Source organism: Cheilinus undulatus, linkage group 11, assembly GCF_018320785.1.
Source record: "Cheilinus undulatus linkage group 11, ASM1832078v1, whole genome shotgun sequence".
In the NCBI taxonomy this organism is placed as follows: Eukaryota; Metazoa; Chordata; class Actinopteri; order Labriformes; family Labridae; genus Cheilinus; species Cheilinus undulatus.
The window spans coordinates 21,611,821-21,630,946 of record NC_054875.1 but is presented as its reverse complement, the minus strand read 5'-3'; the positions used below and the strand labels follow the sequence as shown (position 1 = coordinate 21,630,946).

Sequence of the window (19,126 nt, the reverse complement as noted above, 5' to 3'; positions counted from 1 at the left end):
AAATCAAAACAGCGTTGGAAAAATCCCCCCTACGTATTAAAAGTCCACTGCCTTTTAAAATTTTCCTTAGATTTAGAGAAAAAAAGTGTCAGAAAGGAGTACCAAAAGTTTCTGGGGATTGGCCAAAGAAAACTAAAAAAAAATCTAGACATAATCTTTAACCTTCTTGGGAAAATTATCTTGAGTTTCTTTTGAATTTCACTGAGAAAATCTCCTATGAGTTCGGGTGAATTCATAATGAAAATTCTTGATTAAATAAGGGGGACAATGCAAAGCAAGTTTCCTTTCTGACGTCAAAAGCTTGAATGATGAAACAAGAGCCCTTAAAAGTCTCAGACAAACTTTTGAGTCCTGAACCACCTTTTGAGAACCGCTGGTATAGTGCATAACATGTCTTATGTAAAATGTGATATTTTGGGGGAGAAAATGTTAGAACTGTTGGAATCTGAAATATGAGCGAAGCATTTAGCCTACTGTTCAAATCCAACTGGTCTCATAACAGAGGAAAAGCACACACGTAATGTGAATATTGTGATTCATTGGTTATACATTGCTTAAAAGTCATGGGGGACGTTAGACTGCGTAACATCAAATAAAGTGCGCTTGGGACGTGCTTTAGAAACTTCCGACGGTCCCTGAATGCAGCGAGCTGCAAAGCTGCTGTAGAGCGGTGATTGAAGGGAGAGCAGAACGGCGGTGGCGACGACGGCCATCTTAGAGCTACCGTGGTAACCGACACTCATCTTCTGGATTTTATTTTTCTTGTAAGAGAAACATTTCGGCCGACTGACGAGAGAAGAAGAAGGTTGTTTTTCACTTCACCGCCGTTGAACTCGAAGTCGGGATGCGGTTCCGAGGGAATAAACAATTTGCATCCGCTGTCGGACTGGTCCTCGGACTATTATGTGCGGTGGAGGCAGCTAAAGGTAACTAAGCTGGGATTTATATTGTGCGTTGTCTGCCTGGTCATGTCAGACAGGTTTATTCTGTGGTTTTGAACCGTAGGAGCTGAGAGTAAGGGTGCTTTCCGACTGTTTCCAGACATTGAAGGTTATAACAGAGACGTTAGCAAGTGCGGTCCAGAGGGATGCACGTTCACTAACCTGTTCAGGGATGGTCAGCTCGCGAGCCGCAGCGGATGATGTCCCGCCGACAGCAAGTGCATCCCGCGATATTATGTCAGCTTTAACCACAAATAGCCAGTAAATGCACATTATTTCCCAATTTGAGTTATCATAAATATTAGTAACTTTATATTAAATGGTAGACATCCGAATTAGACTACTTTGAAGATAATATCAAGGCCATTAAACGACCCCCTTCTGTCATCTGCATTCAGTCTATTTTTGGCGTCTTCTATCGCTTCTGATTTCAGATGAAAAATGTACCTCAGCCTCTGCAAGGTTTGTACCATTTTTTGAACAGCCAGTGTCTGGTACTCACCGTACTCTTCGAGAGAAATAGTTGGTTTTCACTCATCTAAATTAACGGCATGCTCATAAGCTTTGCACACTTTATTTACCCCTATTCTGTATTCAATGCTATTAAACCACACAGGTTTATTCTCCCATTAGTAGGCCTAATGCTTGGTTTGGCAACGTTATGGTCGCACCAGGATGGAGCTTGGCTGGCTACGCATTGCAGATCCTCCTCAGCAGCTCCTGTTTGTCGGTGGATTTAAATATTTATGTGTTGTGATCACAGGTTTAAGTGAAAAGCCCACGGGAGGTCTGGGCCTTCTTATGGACACAGTCTGTGTAAGAACTGAAAGTACAACTGTGCTCATTTGCAATGTCACTGATGGACACACACACACACTCAGTGTGCAGAGACATGCCTTTATTTGCTGCAGGGCGGTCCACCTCCCTCCTCACAGCAGCTCACTGCTCAGACATGATCCTCCTCATTGCATGAATTTATGGACTGTTTTCAACGTTTAACTTAATCCACTGGCTACCCTGTGTGAGCTTCCTGTTTGAAGGGTGTGTGTAGGCAGGTGCATATGAGTTTCTCAACATGCTTGGGCCAGTGTGTTGTTTACTTTTATGTTACACCCATTTAACGATCTGTAGACAATTAAGGCAATGATAGGGATGAAGAAAGCCATAAAAGTCTGCACAGGGGCTTCTGACTTAACCATATTTCTCCCTGTTTCCATGCCAAGCAGCTGAGAATCCACAGCTGTGGGAGGCTACCTTTTTTAAGCAGCAACTTAATTTCTGGCTCATGTGTGTGAAAACTGGCTTTTTTTATGTTGTAGCCAAGGGTGTTTTTGAGAAGTGCACCTGCTTGCTTCCCTGCCCTTATCAGTAAAGCAGACCTGTGAAATCACCATCTCACTCAGTGCTTATCTTTTTATAACCAAAGGTCACCTGCTTACATTTGCACCACCTCTTGTCACCTGCAGTCCAGTATTGTGTTTTCTTGGCTTATTTCTGAGTTGTGTTGTTTTACTGCCAGGTATCTTGCAGTGGATCATAAAGCATATCATAACTAGGCTGTTGCTGTGCCTGGTGCCTCTAGTTCAGATGTCGACAAATGATTAGATACTTGTACTTGCAGTGGATGTTGTGTTCCTCAGCTGCTCGCCTACACAAACATTTATCACTGACGACAGACTACAACAACCCAAGGAGGAGGATCTGTTAGAGAAATATGTTTTTGATTCATGTAACACTCATATCTCTGCCGTATGATTCATTGCCCTGCCTTCACTGGCATGTTAGCGTGTGTAAAAGTGGTACAAATTGAGCTAATCTGTGGACGGTCTTTGAAGCTTTAAAGCATTTAAGATCTTTGATGTTTTCCTACACTGGTATTTAATGGACACCTCTTGAGTTTTCTGTCTGATCCACCATTTTAGTCTTCGTTCTCAAGGTCTCTTTTTCCTCTTCTGTTGCCGTGAGCAGCTGCTGGGTGTCCTTGTCTTCCAGAGTCAAACATTGGGTCTGCCGATATGCATGAGCCTCCTCTGTGCACACAAAGCCAGACAAAGCAAAAGCCTGCTGCCGGGAAGTTTCATGGCTCATTCGTCATCCAATTAAGAAATTGTAGTTTAACAAATTGGAGGCCCTTCTTTGTGCGGTGCAGAGGTAACATATGCTCTTCTCACCTGGCAGTGAAGAAGTACATATTACATGTTAGCTGCAAGTGTTCTCCTCCAGTCCAGTTCACCTTGTCTTACATTTATAAAAGTCCTCCATTGATCTCCAGAAAATTGCATGTCAGTTACACTTAGAGCCATGATTCAGGTCAGAATAAAGTTTATAATTCAGTGGTCAATGAAGTGGCACAGCTCTGAGGTTCCTCTATGAAGGCATTTTCATTTATTTATATACAATGTAAATATAGGAGGAATAATTTGAAACCAAACTCCAAAGGATATTCAAACAACACAGACCAGTGCTCAGAGTTGGTAATAATGTGCGATTTTTTATTTCATTTGTAATACATAAATGATATCATTGGTCTACTTGCTTGATTATCAATGGGAATCAATCAATCAAACTTTATTTATATAGACCTTTCAAACAAATTCAGTTGCAGTTCAAAATGCTTTACAGGAGGTATAAAAGGGTTTCACAAAAAGGTAAATTGGTAAAAGGATTTGGGGACAAATAATCACCAAAATTAATCTATTTTAATAACTAAAAAATGGATGATTAAAAAAGGGACAATTAAAGTAAAGGGGCAGAGATAAAAGGGAAAGCAAATAAGGAAATGATTAAGAAATTAAAAGCCTGTGAAATGGGACATATAAAGAGTGGATGATCATGAATAAAATCCTTAAATGCATTAGATTTCATAGAGAATGATGATAGTAATGACAGACATGCAAATATTAAGTAGCATCATAAAAATACAAAACCTGAAGTTTTTAAAGCACTGCCTTTACAATAACTTACCCCCCCCCCCCACAAAAAAAGAATTTTTCTATTTTTGAAAGTAAAGGTTCTGCAGAGTGCAATAGTAGCACGATTGTAAACTTAAAGGCCTTTCTGCAGGCATTTTTTAAACCTTTCAAGTAGGCCTCCTACATAATACAAAACTAATTGCATCCTTATTTGCCATTATATAATTGCACACCCTACTTTTGTGATTGCAGTTAAATTAATCGTGCAGCTCTAGCCCTGACCCTTTTTAAAGAAAATCAAAACAGAACAAGTTTATACATGAAGGGAAAAAAAATAAACTGTAGCTTATTATAAGCTATTCAAACCATGAGGCCATCTTCAGTTTTATTTGAGCACTTTTTTTGATGTCAGCCTTGAAAATGTAGCTGAAATGTTGTTGCATGGCTTGGTAAAGTCCTTCCATTTATTGATTACAAGTTTTCAAAAACCAAAACACAGGACAGAGATTATCAATAATCTGGTAAGCCTTGGGAAATACATAGTCTCTCATGTGCTGTCGCTGTTGACACTTTCTCCTTTGAACCGCTGAACAGTCTGTGTGACGTATCTCATCTCGCTATGTTATGGCAAGCAGAAACGATGTGAATTCACACAGCTAACAATGACTGCATTGTTGGCTTCTCCCATGCAGATTTAGTAACACAGTCATACGTCACCATTCAGCTTTACTTCTCAGATCTGACTGTCCTCTGAAATAACATCATGAAGTGTCAAAAGGATGACAGCTAATGTCTGAAAAAGTGACGCCAAAGTGAAAGAAGGGAAACAGTCCCACTGAAAAGACCAGAGCTTGATCAGCTGTCGTCAGTGTGTCACTCAAGGTTGTTTGATTGATCGGACCCATTTTTTAATGTTGATTGATCTGCTGCATGTATTCCACTGTGGCTAGTCACTATAAGGTGCATAGCATTCGCAAGCGTTATCTGTCACTGAACTCACATGCAGCTAACGAGCTGTCATGATAAAAAACAGTTATTTTGGATTAGAAAATGTGCCTTTAATTCTGATTGGCCACCGCGATTGTACCCTCCTCTTCTCTGGGGAGTGTAATCACTTTGACCATGGATAATCTTTGCAAAACTTCCAGTAAGCAGAATCATGAGTTACTGACTAATGATCATTCATTTTTACACAGTTGTACAACACACACCTTTCATGTTGTGGCATTAGAATTTTCAGTTGATCTGCAAATATCATAAAAACTTTAGAGACAGTTGTCAGTTTTATTAAACATTTTAGATGCTTTGTTCATAAAACAGATTAAATAGACTTAATCAAGCTCTTCGGTGAACACCTGTTTAAGCTGTAGAAATAGATTTTTGGTTCTCATAGGAGAGAAAATTCTGAAATTGGAACAAGAACTAGGTTAGTCTGGTTATGAAAGTGAGATATAAAAATCATAACTGATATTTTAAAGTAAAAGAACCAATATCAAACACTGACCCAGATTTTCCTTAAATAACTGTTTACTTGTACTAAGCAGTGACCCTGTTCTTACGAGTTAACTCTTACAGTTTTGAGTATTTATCCAGAGTTTGTCAGAAGAACAAAGGGCTCTTAGACCCAGACTTTAGGATCGAGATCTCTACTTAGCACGTCACAATGGGGTCACTGTTTGAAGGATTGCGAGACAAGCTCCTCAAGAATGTGTACATGAGATAATCCCACTGAAAGTGCAAAGTTGTTGAAGCATTTCAATTTGGTAATATGCCAGTCATTGCTGGGAAGATGGGTCATCAGAATACTGGACTCAGTTTGGGTGTGTGGTGACTTTGCTCTCATTGGTGCCTTCAGAGGCTGAATGGAGTCAGTGAACTGTCAAGAATGGGTCATTCAGTTGTGAATATTAAGTCGTGCCAGATGACTGGGAAGTTGTGTCGGCCACCTAGAAAGCAGTTCGCAATCACATTAGCCCTTAGATGGTTCACGCAGCACACTCGAAGCACAAAGCAAAACATAGCATTTAGAAATAGATAGGGATGTACCGATATCACTTTTTTTGGAGCGATAGTACAAGTACTTTCATTTAGGTACTCACTGATATTGAGTATTATCATGCTGTAAAATGGTATCAAGTACAATATCTGCAGTTTTCATGAGTACAACGTGTGCTCAGGTTTGGTATCAGCACTGATCCATAATGCTGCTACTGGTATTGATGTATCCTGAGAAATAAAACACAAACATGAGCTATTTTTCTATATCATGTCTATTACCTCAAACATTAGTTTCGGTTAGAAAATGTACAGAATTTCTGAAGATATTTAAAAAGAAAACCAGTTTAATAAAAGCCAGAGCATACCGGTGTTAAATCAGCCATGCAGTTTACTGTGTTCACACCTAGAGCCCCATCACTTGCAGAGGTAAACTCTGCACTGCGTAGCTATCACATCAGAGCGTTCCCCGGTGAGGTTCAGGCTCCATGGGAAACAGGTAATCAGAGAGCACACTACCTGCTGCAGGTCAGCTACACCCAAACGCTGCCTGCACAGAGCTGCAGCCGTCTCACTCTCCTCCACTCTCACTGGCTCTTTTGTGCCATTCACACAGAGAGGTGATTGAGTTGCATTCAAGGCTCTACGAACTCCCAACCCCCATCTTCAGAGGACCGTCGCACTCGTCCAGGGCGTGTTCTAACTTTTGGGTGGTTGAGACGGCCGAGAGGACAAACAAATGTTGTTGCCTGGCAGGAAAACTGAGAGGCTTTCCTGTGTGAGCGCTGTGAGGGCCCCTTAGGTCTGGGTTTCCTTGAAGGGTCTGCGTGGCTTACTAGAACAGTCCCTGGTCTGTGATAGAGAAGGCTTGCATCAACAAGCTCAGGAGCTTGTAAGGCAATACAAACAGAGAAGTGTGCCTGCTGTGTCAGAGCGTGAGCAGATCAGCTGTTGACTCTTCCAGGTCGACAGAATGAAAAGAGCCACTCAGGAACAGAATTGAAGGCATAGCTTTATCAAGATTTGTATGCGTCTTGTACCGTATTCTGTTTGGCCACATATTCAGCTTGTTGGAGGTTTTTGTTAGACCAGTGGTTCCTTTTCTGCTGGGCCCCCCCTTGGCCCACCCTTCACCATAGATATGTAAACATACTTATATACATCAACCACTTTCAGTCACTGTCTCTGCTAACAAATTGCTATATTTTTTTAGCAGAGATGGAATTTTACAGTAGTTTCAGTACTTGCACACTAATGAATGCGTACTTATCCTATAATTACCATGAAAAACCTTGCATACATCACACACAGGCTGCAGGCAGTCTTCTAGGTTTTCTGTGGTGTGCTGCTCATCAGCACTTGATCTCTCAGCTCTGAGTGAAATAATGGCAGGTGCTAATGTAACTTAGGGATATTAACCATATAAACTTAAAGAAACAAGCTCCATGGCATTGCTGACAACTCCTCCATAGCCCAACACACGCTACTCTGAGAACAAATATCCAACTGTAACACATGAGTCTGTGGAGATATCTGAGTCTGTAGACCTGTGACCTTTATGTAGGGCTGGGCGATATGCTGAGTATACTCGATGTATCGTGGCTTTTGCCATGCCCAATGTATAAAATGACTATATCGCGAACATCGAGTATAAATTATGTGGAAGTGTAGAGCCGTCAGCGTGCTTTTCTGCTGGAGTTGGAGTTAGAATTAGAATTGGAGCTGGAGTTTCGCTTCTCCCATTGTTCCTGAATGCATCTCTCACAGCAGAGAGCTCTCTCTCCCCCGCCCATCCAGAAAACTCCTCTGCACATGCAAATTTTTGTATCAGCGGCAAGAGAAGCAAGGAAGAGGAAGGTAAACAGAGCAGCGTGGTGAGTTAGTGGTGAGTAAGCTGCGTTTTTAGACAGACAACGAGAAACAGCGCTGGATCTGCAGCGTTGAGCAGTCATTCAACTTTGAAAAGGAAGAGGTCGAACTCACGCAGTATTCGTTGAAATACACCGCAAAATGACTCAGAGTTAACGGCGCCAGTAACACAACACGTCACTAAAGACATGAGCCCAGTGTTGTTGAAAAGCCAGGATTTAAAAATCTCATAAGGGGTTAAAGGGGCGTGTTCTGGGTTAATACACCTAACCCAAAATACGAGATTTGCCTGGATGCAAACATTTTGCTGAAAACTCCCTGCTAGAGTCGTACATGTCAGAGAGAAGACGGCCCAGCAGTGGACAAATGTGACCACTTCTCCACAACTGCGGAGCCCTATATCAGTCTAACAGTTCAAAACACAGACGAGGAGTTAAAATGTTCCCGCCTCTAGACAAGCTTTCTCCTCCATGATCACACAGGAGAGTTTCTTGAATAAGGTCTAAAGACGCTCTCATGTTATGAACTTGTCAGAAGCTGGTCCAGCGTTCATCAGCACAGATAACGGACTAAGATAATCACAACTGTGAGCCTGAATGGAGGACTAGACTGCAGGGTTTTAGCCATTGGCTGCATGCAGGATTGGTGAGTTTTGTGTAGGTTTGCTTCACCCTTAATGAGGAAAACAATCATTTTATAATCAGCAATAGCGAACATAACACAGAAAACATTTCAGGACTTTCCATACACTGTGAAATACCGAGTATTTCATTACTTGTGTATTTTTGATTTACTAGTAAAAGTTTGAATGAAGTAAAAATAAATAAACAAAATAAAACTGCTAAATTTGACTTTATATTGATTTTTACCCTTCCTGCAAACAATTTTATTAAAAATCCAATAGAACAGACTATTTTTATCACCAAACTAGTGTAATTTGGGGCTGAACTAAATACAGCTGCTGAGAGGCCATTACAAAATATCGCGATATATATCATGTATGGTGATATAGCAAAAATATATCAGGATATCAATTTTAGGCCATATCACCCAGCTCCACCTTTATGGACATGCTGCTCTTTCCCCGTGCATCTTGTAGCTGCATCTAGCCATGATGGTGGCTTTTACTCTGACTCAGGGGCAATTTTAGAATCAGAGCTTAAGGAGTGGGCTGCATGGCACCGCAGGGGTTAGCACTGTTGCCTCACTGCATGGTCTCCCTATGCATGCATGGGCTCTCTGGTTACTCCCAAAAACATGCTCGTTGGTGAACTGGTGACTCTGATTTGCCTGGAGGTGTGTATATCACCGATTGTTTTTCTTTATATGTCAGCGAGTAAATGGCAACTCGTTAGAGTAGCCTGCTGTCTTTCAGGTTGATATCAGAAAATGCATAAAAGAAAACCATGAAATTTACATGAGGAAGATCTGGAGAAACTGAGAGATAAACTGCTCAACAGTCTGAATAAAGTCAGCTTCATCTTCAACAGCAATATCAAAGTGATTAATACATTCATGCATCAATAGATCTAATTGTAATAAATTTAGAACATCATTATATATTTATTCACTGAGCATAACAGCAACTTTTACTCAATGTTTAGACTTATTCTAATACAAATACTATAATGTCATTATGCTTTGATGGCAGGTTTTTAGCTTGTAACTGTGACACTACATTATTGAGTCTACTATTACTCCTGAGTAAATGAGGCATTAGGAGACCTATCTTTTGCATCATTAACCTATTTTTTTCTGCCAGTTATAAAAGGATTTAGTAGCTACTCTGCATCCAGACATGGAATATCCTAGGGCTGGACAATTAATTGAATTTTGATTGTGATTTCAATTTTGGCTTCTCATGATCATAAAAACATTATAATCAAAGAAAAACGATAAATGTGTGCTTCAAAGAGTATTTTTGGGTTGTTTTTTTGGCTGTGTTATTAGTGTTTTTTGCATGTTGCAAATTTTGCAAGTTTTACAGGAATGCATGTAGATTGGATATTTATTTTTATTTATCGTTTTTTATTGCTATTATTTAATATATTGTTATTATTTTACTTTGTTACTAATATATTTTTGATTGTTCTTTTAAGTTGTGGTACAATAAATACTCAAATTTTGAAATCAATGAATAATTGTGTTTATTAATCATGATTTCAATATCAATCAAAATAATTGTGATTATTATTTTTGCTATAATCGTCCAGCCCTAGAGTATCCTTAGGAATTTAGTGTCTTACCTGTTGTAAAGTGGTGGTAAATTTTTCTGCCTGCTGTCTAAAGTTCATGCAGCTCTGAGTTCTCCTTATAAGTATCAAACTGTTGCTATGTTATGAAAAGCGAGCTCATGCCAGGGAGGCTGTTGTGTCAGGGCGCTAAACCATCCAAATGAGGGGAGGCTAATGTTGTAGCTGGTGCATAATGTTAAACTTACAATATTTCATGTTCACACATGTTAATGAGTCAGTACTTAATGACAGCTTCAGAAACTCACTCCTCTGTGTTGTTTCCCAGTCTGTGCCTTTACCTGCCGGTACACAGGGCATTGTTTTTGGATTAAACCAACTTTAGGATGAGGAGGGCGGTCACCTCTTTAGGCATGATATAGGGCACCTAAGTTTGACATAAGTTATGAGAATAACAGCAGGAAAATATGATATTTACAAAATACCTATCAGAGTATGGAAGACTGGTTAGGTGAAGCCCCTTTTTCAGAGGTGCTGCCTGAGATGAATTTAAGGGGTTTTTCAACACCCATTAAAAAGGTCTAAAATCGCCTGTGCTCTGATGCAACAAATGCCATCACCTAGTTAAAGCTGTCTTCTTCCACAAAACATACTGCAAGCATATTATCTGTCACCAGTTTTCTTATTTGCAGGTCAGTGTTCTCCACTTTTCTTAACTCAAAGGCATGTACTAATCAGTGCTAACAGGCTTATGTTTGTTGACCCTTAAGAGATACTGTAGCTGTCATAAAGCAGTTGTTGCTGTCATCCGGCTTGCTGTGCTAATAAAGCCAGAGCCAGAAGCTATAACTCTGTGTACCGTTATTATTTTCTTGGTTTTCGCTATTTCTCACCAAGAATTTTCAGTTAGATAAACGCAGAAAGTTTGAGTATACATGTAACGCTTAATCATTCAAAATACTGCAGCTCAAAACAGTGTGCACAATGTGTGAGAGATAAAACATTGCTTGAATAATGGCAGCCACATGAGTACGCCCCATCCCCAATTCTAAGTATTGATCTCAAACATTGTCGGCATAAAGTAGAGAAAAGCAGCTTCAGTATGTACTGAACTGAAAACCCCAACAAGCTGCTTTTAGAAAGGGAGCAGCCAAATGTGTAGTTGTAACAAGTAATTTAACGCATTTATCTGAATATGAACCACACCCTAAAAATGATGAAACTATAGAAATACTAAAGATTTCTGCTTCCAGTCCTCCTTTAATTACAGTCACTAGTTTGGGCTTGATTTGTGATACAGGTCTTGTCAAGTCTGGAGTGTGAGCTGTGAGGCTGACACTCTCAGTTCATTTTCAGTGTCCATATTTGCATTGTGTTTTGTCTTTGAAGTCTATCTAGATTCATTGTTAGCATTATTTCTACTCTGAAAATTTGCCATGCTTTGCGCTGCAAAATCTATGTATGCATTGTTTTTATTCAGCCTTGCTGTGCAACCCTGCCATAACTTTGGGAATCACAGTGGATTTACTGGGCTTGCCTTCAGACCTGCAGTGAAGGGACCAAGTGGTTGTTGAAAGTACTCATCTACACCTGCAATAAAGGCTAGCATAGAAATTATAGCATAAAAAGTAAATAAATCATTCCATACAGACTGAGCATTTGATGTAAGTGCTGCATTATTGCTTGAATTTTTGACATAACTCTTTAAACGGCACTATTTTCCCCTTTTTGCCATCATGCTGGGAACATCTCAAGGTCTCACCTAGGCACATACAGTCCTTTCTTTAGTGGCTCCAGCTAATAGCACCAATAAGCATGATGACCTGGCAACAGAGAAGCTTTATTTAGTCTCAGATGATAATAAGACAGCCTGAACTCTGCTCTGAGACGTTTCTTTCAGTCCTGTTGCTTGTGAGTGGCAGGTTTTGCTACAGATTTTAATTTATTTATGATTCTGGGTAATCAAACATTTTCACTAGAGCGTGGACTAGTTATTCAGAATTTTTAATCAATGTTGAACACATTCACTTGCTGCTCTCACGCTGTGGTTAGTCAGCGTGATGGTTTGTAGTTTGCACCATAACGTAAACTGAAATATCTAAGAAAAGCATGTTTGTCATGAGGGAATTAATGATTGCATTTATATTCTTGAATTATTAACATTCTGCAAAATCTGCATGTAGAGAAGCTTCATGTTTGCATGCAAACCCGAGTGATATCACCTCAAAAGAAACTTTTCGATTAAGAAACAGACCTAAATCAACGCAGATGCCTCTGTAACCTGCAAAAGCAAACAAAGAGTGTAGCATCATCTCTGCCATTGGATCAGTGTCAGATGAAAGTTTTACACAGACCAAAAATGCATTTAATTCCAATTTCTACAGAGTGAGTGATATAATGGATTAAGAAGTCAGCAGGACGTTTAAGATGTTTTCCTCTCAGCTTAAGAGCACTGGTTATGCATGGACAGTGTGGAAGTAAATGAAGTATTTTGTTTACTGGGGTTTCAATATCTAACAAATAACGTAAGTGTCTGACTGGAGATTTAACTTCTGCTACAATCAGTCTATTTGACCTCCTACTGCAATTTTCTCTTCTGCAAAGTAGCATCAAATAAGGCACACTGGGTGCAATCATTTAAGAAATAGACTACATTGTCCTTGAAGTAAGAGTATTTTTTTGTGTACTATTAACACCCTCACATTAGATCTTCTGGACCTGCCCTGCCTGTGAGATCTTTTGAGAAAACTTTTAAAGTTACCAAAACATTTTGTAAAATGTTTGTCAAGGGTTTGTTGTGATCTGCTTGTGGATGAGCCTGCATAACAACAAAATCTAAAACATAGTGGGATGCAAAACGTGTCAGATGCTGCTGCTATATGAATAGGAGGACTATAGAAGAAAGCAGAACATGTTCTGTTGTTTATTGATTGGGGATAAAGGAAACAAAATTGCTAAATGGTTGGTGATCATACCTTGATGGATTGCCCAGTTGTAGTCTTTGGGATGAACACTGAAGACTGAATGTCTCTGCTTTTCACTGTACACCTTCTCAAATGCAATTAGTGTATTTTTGTGCAGGGCATTTAATTTATGTTTGATACCAGTTTCATATTTTAATAATTTCAGCTTTCTTCAATCATAAAAATTAGATAATAAAGCCCCAATGTGTATTTCTCCACTTGCCACAATGCCCCATTTTGTCCAATGGTTCTGTTATGTGCGGTGCATGGAGCACACCCTACCTTCCTTTAGAGAAGAATGTGTGCTCTGCTCCGCCCACCTAAACAGCTCTCACCTTAATTTAAGTGAGGAGCAGAGGAGCCACAACATGTCCTCTGGTTAGTTCAATTTGGTATACATACTGCCATGTAATTAGAAATCACACTACATAAAAATAAGTTTTGACCAGGTGTTTGCTGACCAGCAGAGCATGTACACAAGTTTCGTTCTGTTTCTTTTACTGAGTTTAAAACCAACTTGGCGTTTATTTCAGCGGTGATGTAAGGGATTTATAGTATCAGTATTGTTCACAAACTTCCCCTGCAAACAGAGTTACATTTGGTTACATGTTCTAATAAAGTTTTAGCTTCTAGTTCTTCTAATTCTCTGTGATTTGGTGCACATGCTTCATCTTCTCTTCTTGCTCCAAAGCTGCAAGTTGCTTTAACTGGTGTTATGCATGAGAAGCTCAGCGTTTGCCACTTATCCACCTGTACTCAGCTGTGCAAAACCCAAAAGGAAGTGGTTAAGGAACTTCAAGAAAAAATCTAGGTTTTTATCTTTCAAAACTACCCTAGCCACAAATATGAATTAGTCAATAAATAATAAATCAATAAATCAATTTAAAGCTCAACCCTATTTGCATGCAGTCAATTAAGATGAATGCTTGCAGTCTGTCAGATGTTTGATGTGAAAAATGAGTTAGATCGATAAAGTAGAGCTCCACAACATGTCACAACCTGACATTTGGCTGCATCATTGTGGTTACACAACAAGCCCTCAGAGGTTCCCAAGCTTCATGTGATAATTACAAACTGATCATCTGCTGCACCGATGCTGCTACAGTCTGCACACAGCTGCGTTGTTTTTCAGTGCTTCTCCCATGGTGACCAGCATCACATAAACCATAAACCATGTGGTAATAATGTCTCTGCTCCTGCCCCTAACAGTTGTTAGGGTTGCACAGTGGCTATACAAGTGCAGAGCTTTTAGAAAGAATTTTTCAAAGGCAGGATGATTTTATTCCCCCTCCACAAAGAATAGACATCCCAAAATGGGAATGGAAAGAGAGAGAGAGAGAGCGTGTACAGGCATCCCATTGAACCTCAGGATTAGCAGGACCTATTGTGGCCCTAAAATTCTTGCAGGAAGTGTTTCATCACGGTTAATAGGTCAAACTGTAAAGGTTTGGCTTCAATAAAAGCCTGGCAACATAAAAGGGCTTTGTCTTTGTGTGCATGTGAATGGTCCGTATGTTACCCCACTCTTTGTGAGGTATTAAAGAAGTCAGTGAAGGCATCCCGCTGTTATTTAAATGCCTTCCCCTTTAAAAAAGGTTTATTTTGAAAATTTACTTCATGATTATATACTGATGATTGTTTTTCAGGGTTGTTGTAATAGAATAGGCCTATGTTTTTTTCTGTGCAGGAAGGTGAAGCTCATTAAGGCTTTAGTCCATTTGATTGTCTTGGCGTTTGAAGATGAGAACAAAAGTTGCTATGCTGATCGCACTAGGAAACAAAGAGCACTTCATGGCCTCCTCACTTATGTGTATCATCCACAACCATAAAATGTCTGAGGGTGATTTTATGGTGAGAGCAGATAGCTAAAATGTCTCTCATCTGAACTAACTGTTGATGCTTCCATCACCCAACTAATGATTAAGATTGAAATCAAAAGTATTAATTAATGTTTTAAATATTTTATTTATTCAGTGGAATTACCATACGTATACACCAAATCAAACTAAACCAGTCAAAAAAACACTAAGTCGACAGTTTATTTAGTCCACTGATCTAACGGTAATTGACAACTTAGACTATGAATCCCTGTATGACAACATTTAGTCTCAGGGTTGCCCATGCTATGGGCTTCTTGCTTTTCAATGATTTGATACAGAAAATTTATTAAATCATTGACCTGTATGTTTTGTAAGTGTGATTCTAGTGGAAGAAAAATACTGTAAAACATTGCCAGGGAGCCTGTCAAGGACCTTCGGAGGTTCCTGTACTAGCCCACTATGAGAAAACAGAGCTAAAAAACAGCAGCAAAGTTGAAAACACATCCTGGAAACATTTCCCATAAATTCTGAACTTTCATAGTTCCAAGAAGGTGAAATCTTGCTGTCAGAGCAAATTAGACACAGGCTGTCCATTGGCAGGAATCTTGTGATTCTGATCTTTGTAAGGGCGTGTGACTTACTATATCGTCATATTTTGATAAAGAACTGGTAAATTGACCCACTTAAGACATTTGTTGTATAATCAATCAAAATCAAAAGTCTTTGGGATTTTTGAAGTAGTTAGTTTTAGGTTTGAACATAAATAAATATACACAGCAGTCTCTTGTTTTGCACATAAAAACATGCAAAAAAAAACAAGACAGTGTTTCCTAGATTTGTTACATCACAGGGAGAAAACTGCCTCACTTGCTTGTACCAGTATTGCCCTACAGCTCTACATTAAACTGTTATCATAGAAACACCCCTGAAAAATTTCTAGACACTTTTAGACTGCCCCCAAGATTTGAGGCTGGAGTCTTCTGGGGCAGGACATGATGTAAAAAGGACGGCCTTATGACGTTATAATGACAATATTTGCCCTGAACAAAGCTAAAGCTATGTGTCATTCAATGAAACAGTTTAGTTAGGTGCAGGTCATGTGCATTCAGTCTGTGGCTCTGCATTAATTGCAGGAGTGTCACCACCATCCCACCCCACTGGTTTGCGGTGACTCTGACTCCACATGGAAGTTCTTCAATGGGGACTGGTGTGAGAAACTTTAGATCAAGTCAGGGAAGGAAAAATTGTATTTTTGCATTCACACATGCCTCCCTTTTGGACATTTTCAGGAGTTTTGTGCAAGTGTGAACTCAGCTGAAGAGTACATGAAAGCCAACTCTTTTGCAAACATGTGATTGTGCTTTTAGTTATTAATTCTTTATGTGTATCAGGGTTGGAGATTTTTTTGTATACCTGCTACTGAGACTGGTGGACTCAAAAATCTACTAGCCATTTAATTTTCTTTCTTTTATTCAGCAGCATCATGCAGTGATGTATAATATAGGGCTGAATGATTTGGGAAAATATTCTAATTGCGATTTTTCTTCCCTCAGTATTGCGATTTGATTAGCGATTATTCCTTAAGTTCCTCATCTTATGTATTTTCCAACAAACACAAACAACAAATCATTCTGTTATAACCAAAACAGTATTAGATTAAACAAGGACTGAAAAATTTTGAAAAATATCTAATTGTGATGATTTTGACTCGTGTTGCAAATTGGATATGAATTGTTAATAACAACAAAGGGCAAAAATGAAGAAAGTAGTATTGTTTGTAGACTTTTCTTAAAAGATGACACTTGAATGATTGCATAATATGAAATGTATGACAGCTCAGCTGCAGAAAACAGTTTTTAACTGGCATTTTAACATAAATTTCAGGTTGAAGAAATTTTGCACCTTCCGCAATGGATAATTACAGCAGATCATGTTGTGATTTAATCTAATTTTCAAATAATTGCCCAGTCCTACTATAATACAATAATAAAAGGCTTGTAATAGCCAAGTATTAGGCTTTTTCATGAGTTTAAATGTTAAAAGCATCAGAGAAAGTATTGACATGCTTTCTGTCCCTCTCATAAACAGAAAGTTTATTTAAACTTTTTAATTCATTATTTTGAGGGGGGTGAAAGCCTCCATCGCAGCCATGTCCTCCAAGACTGCTGCTGACTGAGAGGCTTAATAGTTGATTTTTTTGTTTTAAGTATATGAAGAGAATCATCACTGCCTTCATGATTTTTGCTGAGAAGTTTTGGTTTCATTTAATGATGGTGCATAATCCCATAATTGCCCATGACAACCGCCCCATCACCCAAACAAGCTTGTGCAATTCTAAGCTTGTAAGTGTGCATAAGATCAGAGAAAGATGTTTCAAGTCTTTGTCAGTTCTCAGTTGCATTTATTTTCAGATCTATAAGTTGTGTTAAAGTTGCCTCTGTTGGAAACACCCATTTCCAGGTTAAGCTTTTTCATGGCATGACAGCTGGGGACTGTGTGAAGAACTTGTCAGAAATTAAATGTTTTTTGTCACTCAATTAAACTTCGCTTTAGGGGAGCTACAGTTAGTGGTCAAGTCACAGCCACAGCTCGCTTCTTTAAGTCGAGTTCTTCTTTAAATGAGTTAAGCCAGTTCAGCACATAGCCTGTTGTAAACACTAACACCAGCACTTAGAAGAGGAGGAGGTTTCTGTGGTCACAGAGCGTTGCTACCTGGCTCTGTGTCAGATCTGTGTGAGACCTGGACTCAGTTGACATCGTCTGTCACAAATCAATCTTTTATGTCACTTATACCCACCACCATGGCCAGGAGATTGAGAAAATTGACCCAACGCTGCGAACAATACCTGCATTTTCTGAGCGCTAATTTCCAACCCTGATATTTATAAACTCCCTTATAATTAAATGCTTTCATATTCCTCTTTATATTGCACAGCCACATATGATGTTCCCTTACAAAAAATAGATAATCAATAAAAAAATACCCTGGGCTAGGGTTATGTCCTACTGTCAAAGAGGATTAAATCTGTACCAAGACAGCCTGAATCCTCTGTTTTGGGCATCAGTGGTGTCCTATAACACCCACTGGGGTTCAAACAGGTGCACAGGTGGCAGACACCTAGAGCTGATCAGTACATGGCTTGGCACAGAACATCTTGGCACACGCAGCCACACCAGACACTTCATCCTGGTGTCAAAAGTCCTCTCTTTCTCTCTCTCCAAAAAAGATTTTGTTCCCCTGAGCTCTTCCTCCATGCACCATTGTAACATCTCAAGTTGACTTCAGGTGCAGAACCTTTTTACTTAATTATCATGTTCATCGTTAGATACCCATAATACAAGCATGGCGGTGTTTGTTTCTGGCAGTCTCACTTGCTTTGTTTGCTATCTTACTTGATTCTTGACCTTGTCAGTGAATGAAATAGATGCATCCCATTACAGGATTAAATGCCACGGCTTATTTGCTGAAGAACAGGATTATATATCAGGTGCTGTGTTTCCATCTGTGGGAGAATAATGATGGCTTGTTAAATGTGTTTGCCCCCAGCTTCTGACACGTGATTATTGTAGAACCTGTACTCGCCAAATGAGGCCTTATTTTATTTACCACTTAATTCAGTAAATAGCAAGGTCATTTGATACGGAGGTTATGTGATAGATTCTGTTCAAACAATTGTTCTGATTTTGTATGAATGTCATGAAATTCAGTGTTGGCATGGCACGTCCGGTTGATTTAGGACAAAAAAAAGTCAAAGACAATTAGCTATATGGCTATCTGTGTATTATATCATCATTACTGGTGCAGTGTGGGTCGGTCTCTTTACCCCACAGTGCATGTTGGCACAATGAGCTTATGTGCTTGGACTCAACCTGTTTGTCTTCCTATGTTGTCTTAGCACTGCACCATTCAAGTGCCAGACATTGTGTCACATTGCATGCTCGCTGTCAACACTGTACTGTATCTTTGAAAAATGTAATGATCTGTCCTGTGAATTTCTGGACCCCTTTGCATAAAGTAAAGATGCCGAGATGTATTTATTTAACATTGATACTGGCCATATTTACAGACATCAGCCTCCAGCCAAAATATGTTGCATGAACACATAAAAGTTACCAGTGTTCATCTGCTGTGTCCACTTGATTTTATGATGGTATTTGTTATATCTAGTTCCTGAATCAAAAAAGATATTTTTAAAGGGCAGATAAAGTGACTTGTTGGGCAAATATCATGCATTGGCGTCAGCATTGGCAGGATTCTTACATTAAACATTGCTATGGGTATTCATGCCCACTGCCAGCCTACAACTTTATCCCCATTTTCTAGATCAAAATAGTGCTGAACCATGATGTTCCTATCTGATGTTATTGTGTGATCAGTTCACCGTTGTTTACATTGGGTTAAGAGCACCATAGCAGTATGGCAGTACCCACTGG

At 39.3% G+C, this 19,126-nt stretch overlaps 1 protein-coding gene across 4 annotated transcripts in view; it reads left to right on the top strand.

Annotated features, from left to right (window-relative positions):
• The first annotated feature begins 658 nt into the window (after nucleotides 1–658).
• The window catches only part of clstn1 (calsyntenin 1), a 48,398-nt gene continuing 29,930 nt past the window's right edge, over nucleotides 659–19,126 (top strand). For all 4 annotated transcript variants that reach the window (XM_041799235.1, XM_041799233.1, XM_041799234.1 and 1 more), the window contains exon 1: nucleotides 659–926. In XM_041799235.1, the coding sequence (XP_041655169.1) occupies nucleotides 845–926 (82 nt within the window). In that variant the 5' untranslated portion in view covers nucleotides 659–844. The remainder of the gene's footprint in view (nucleotides 927–19,126) is intronic.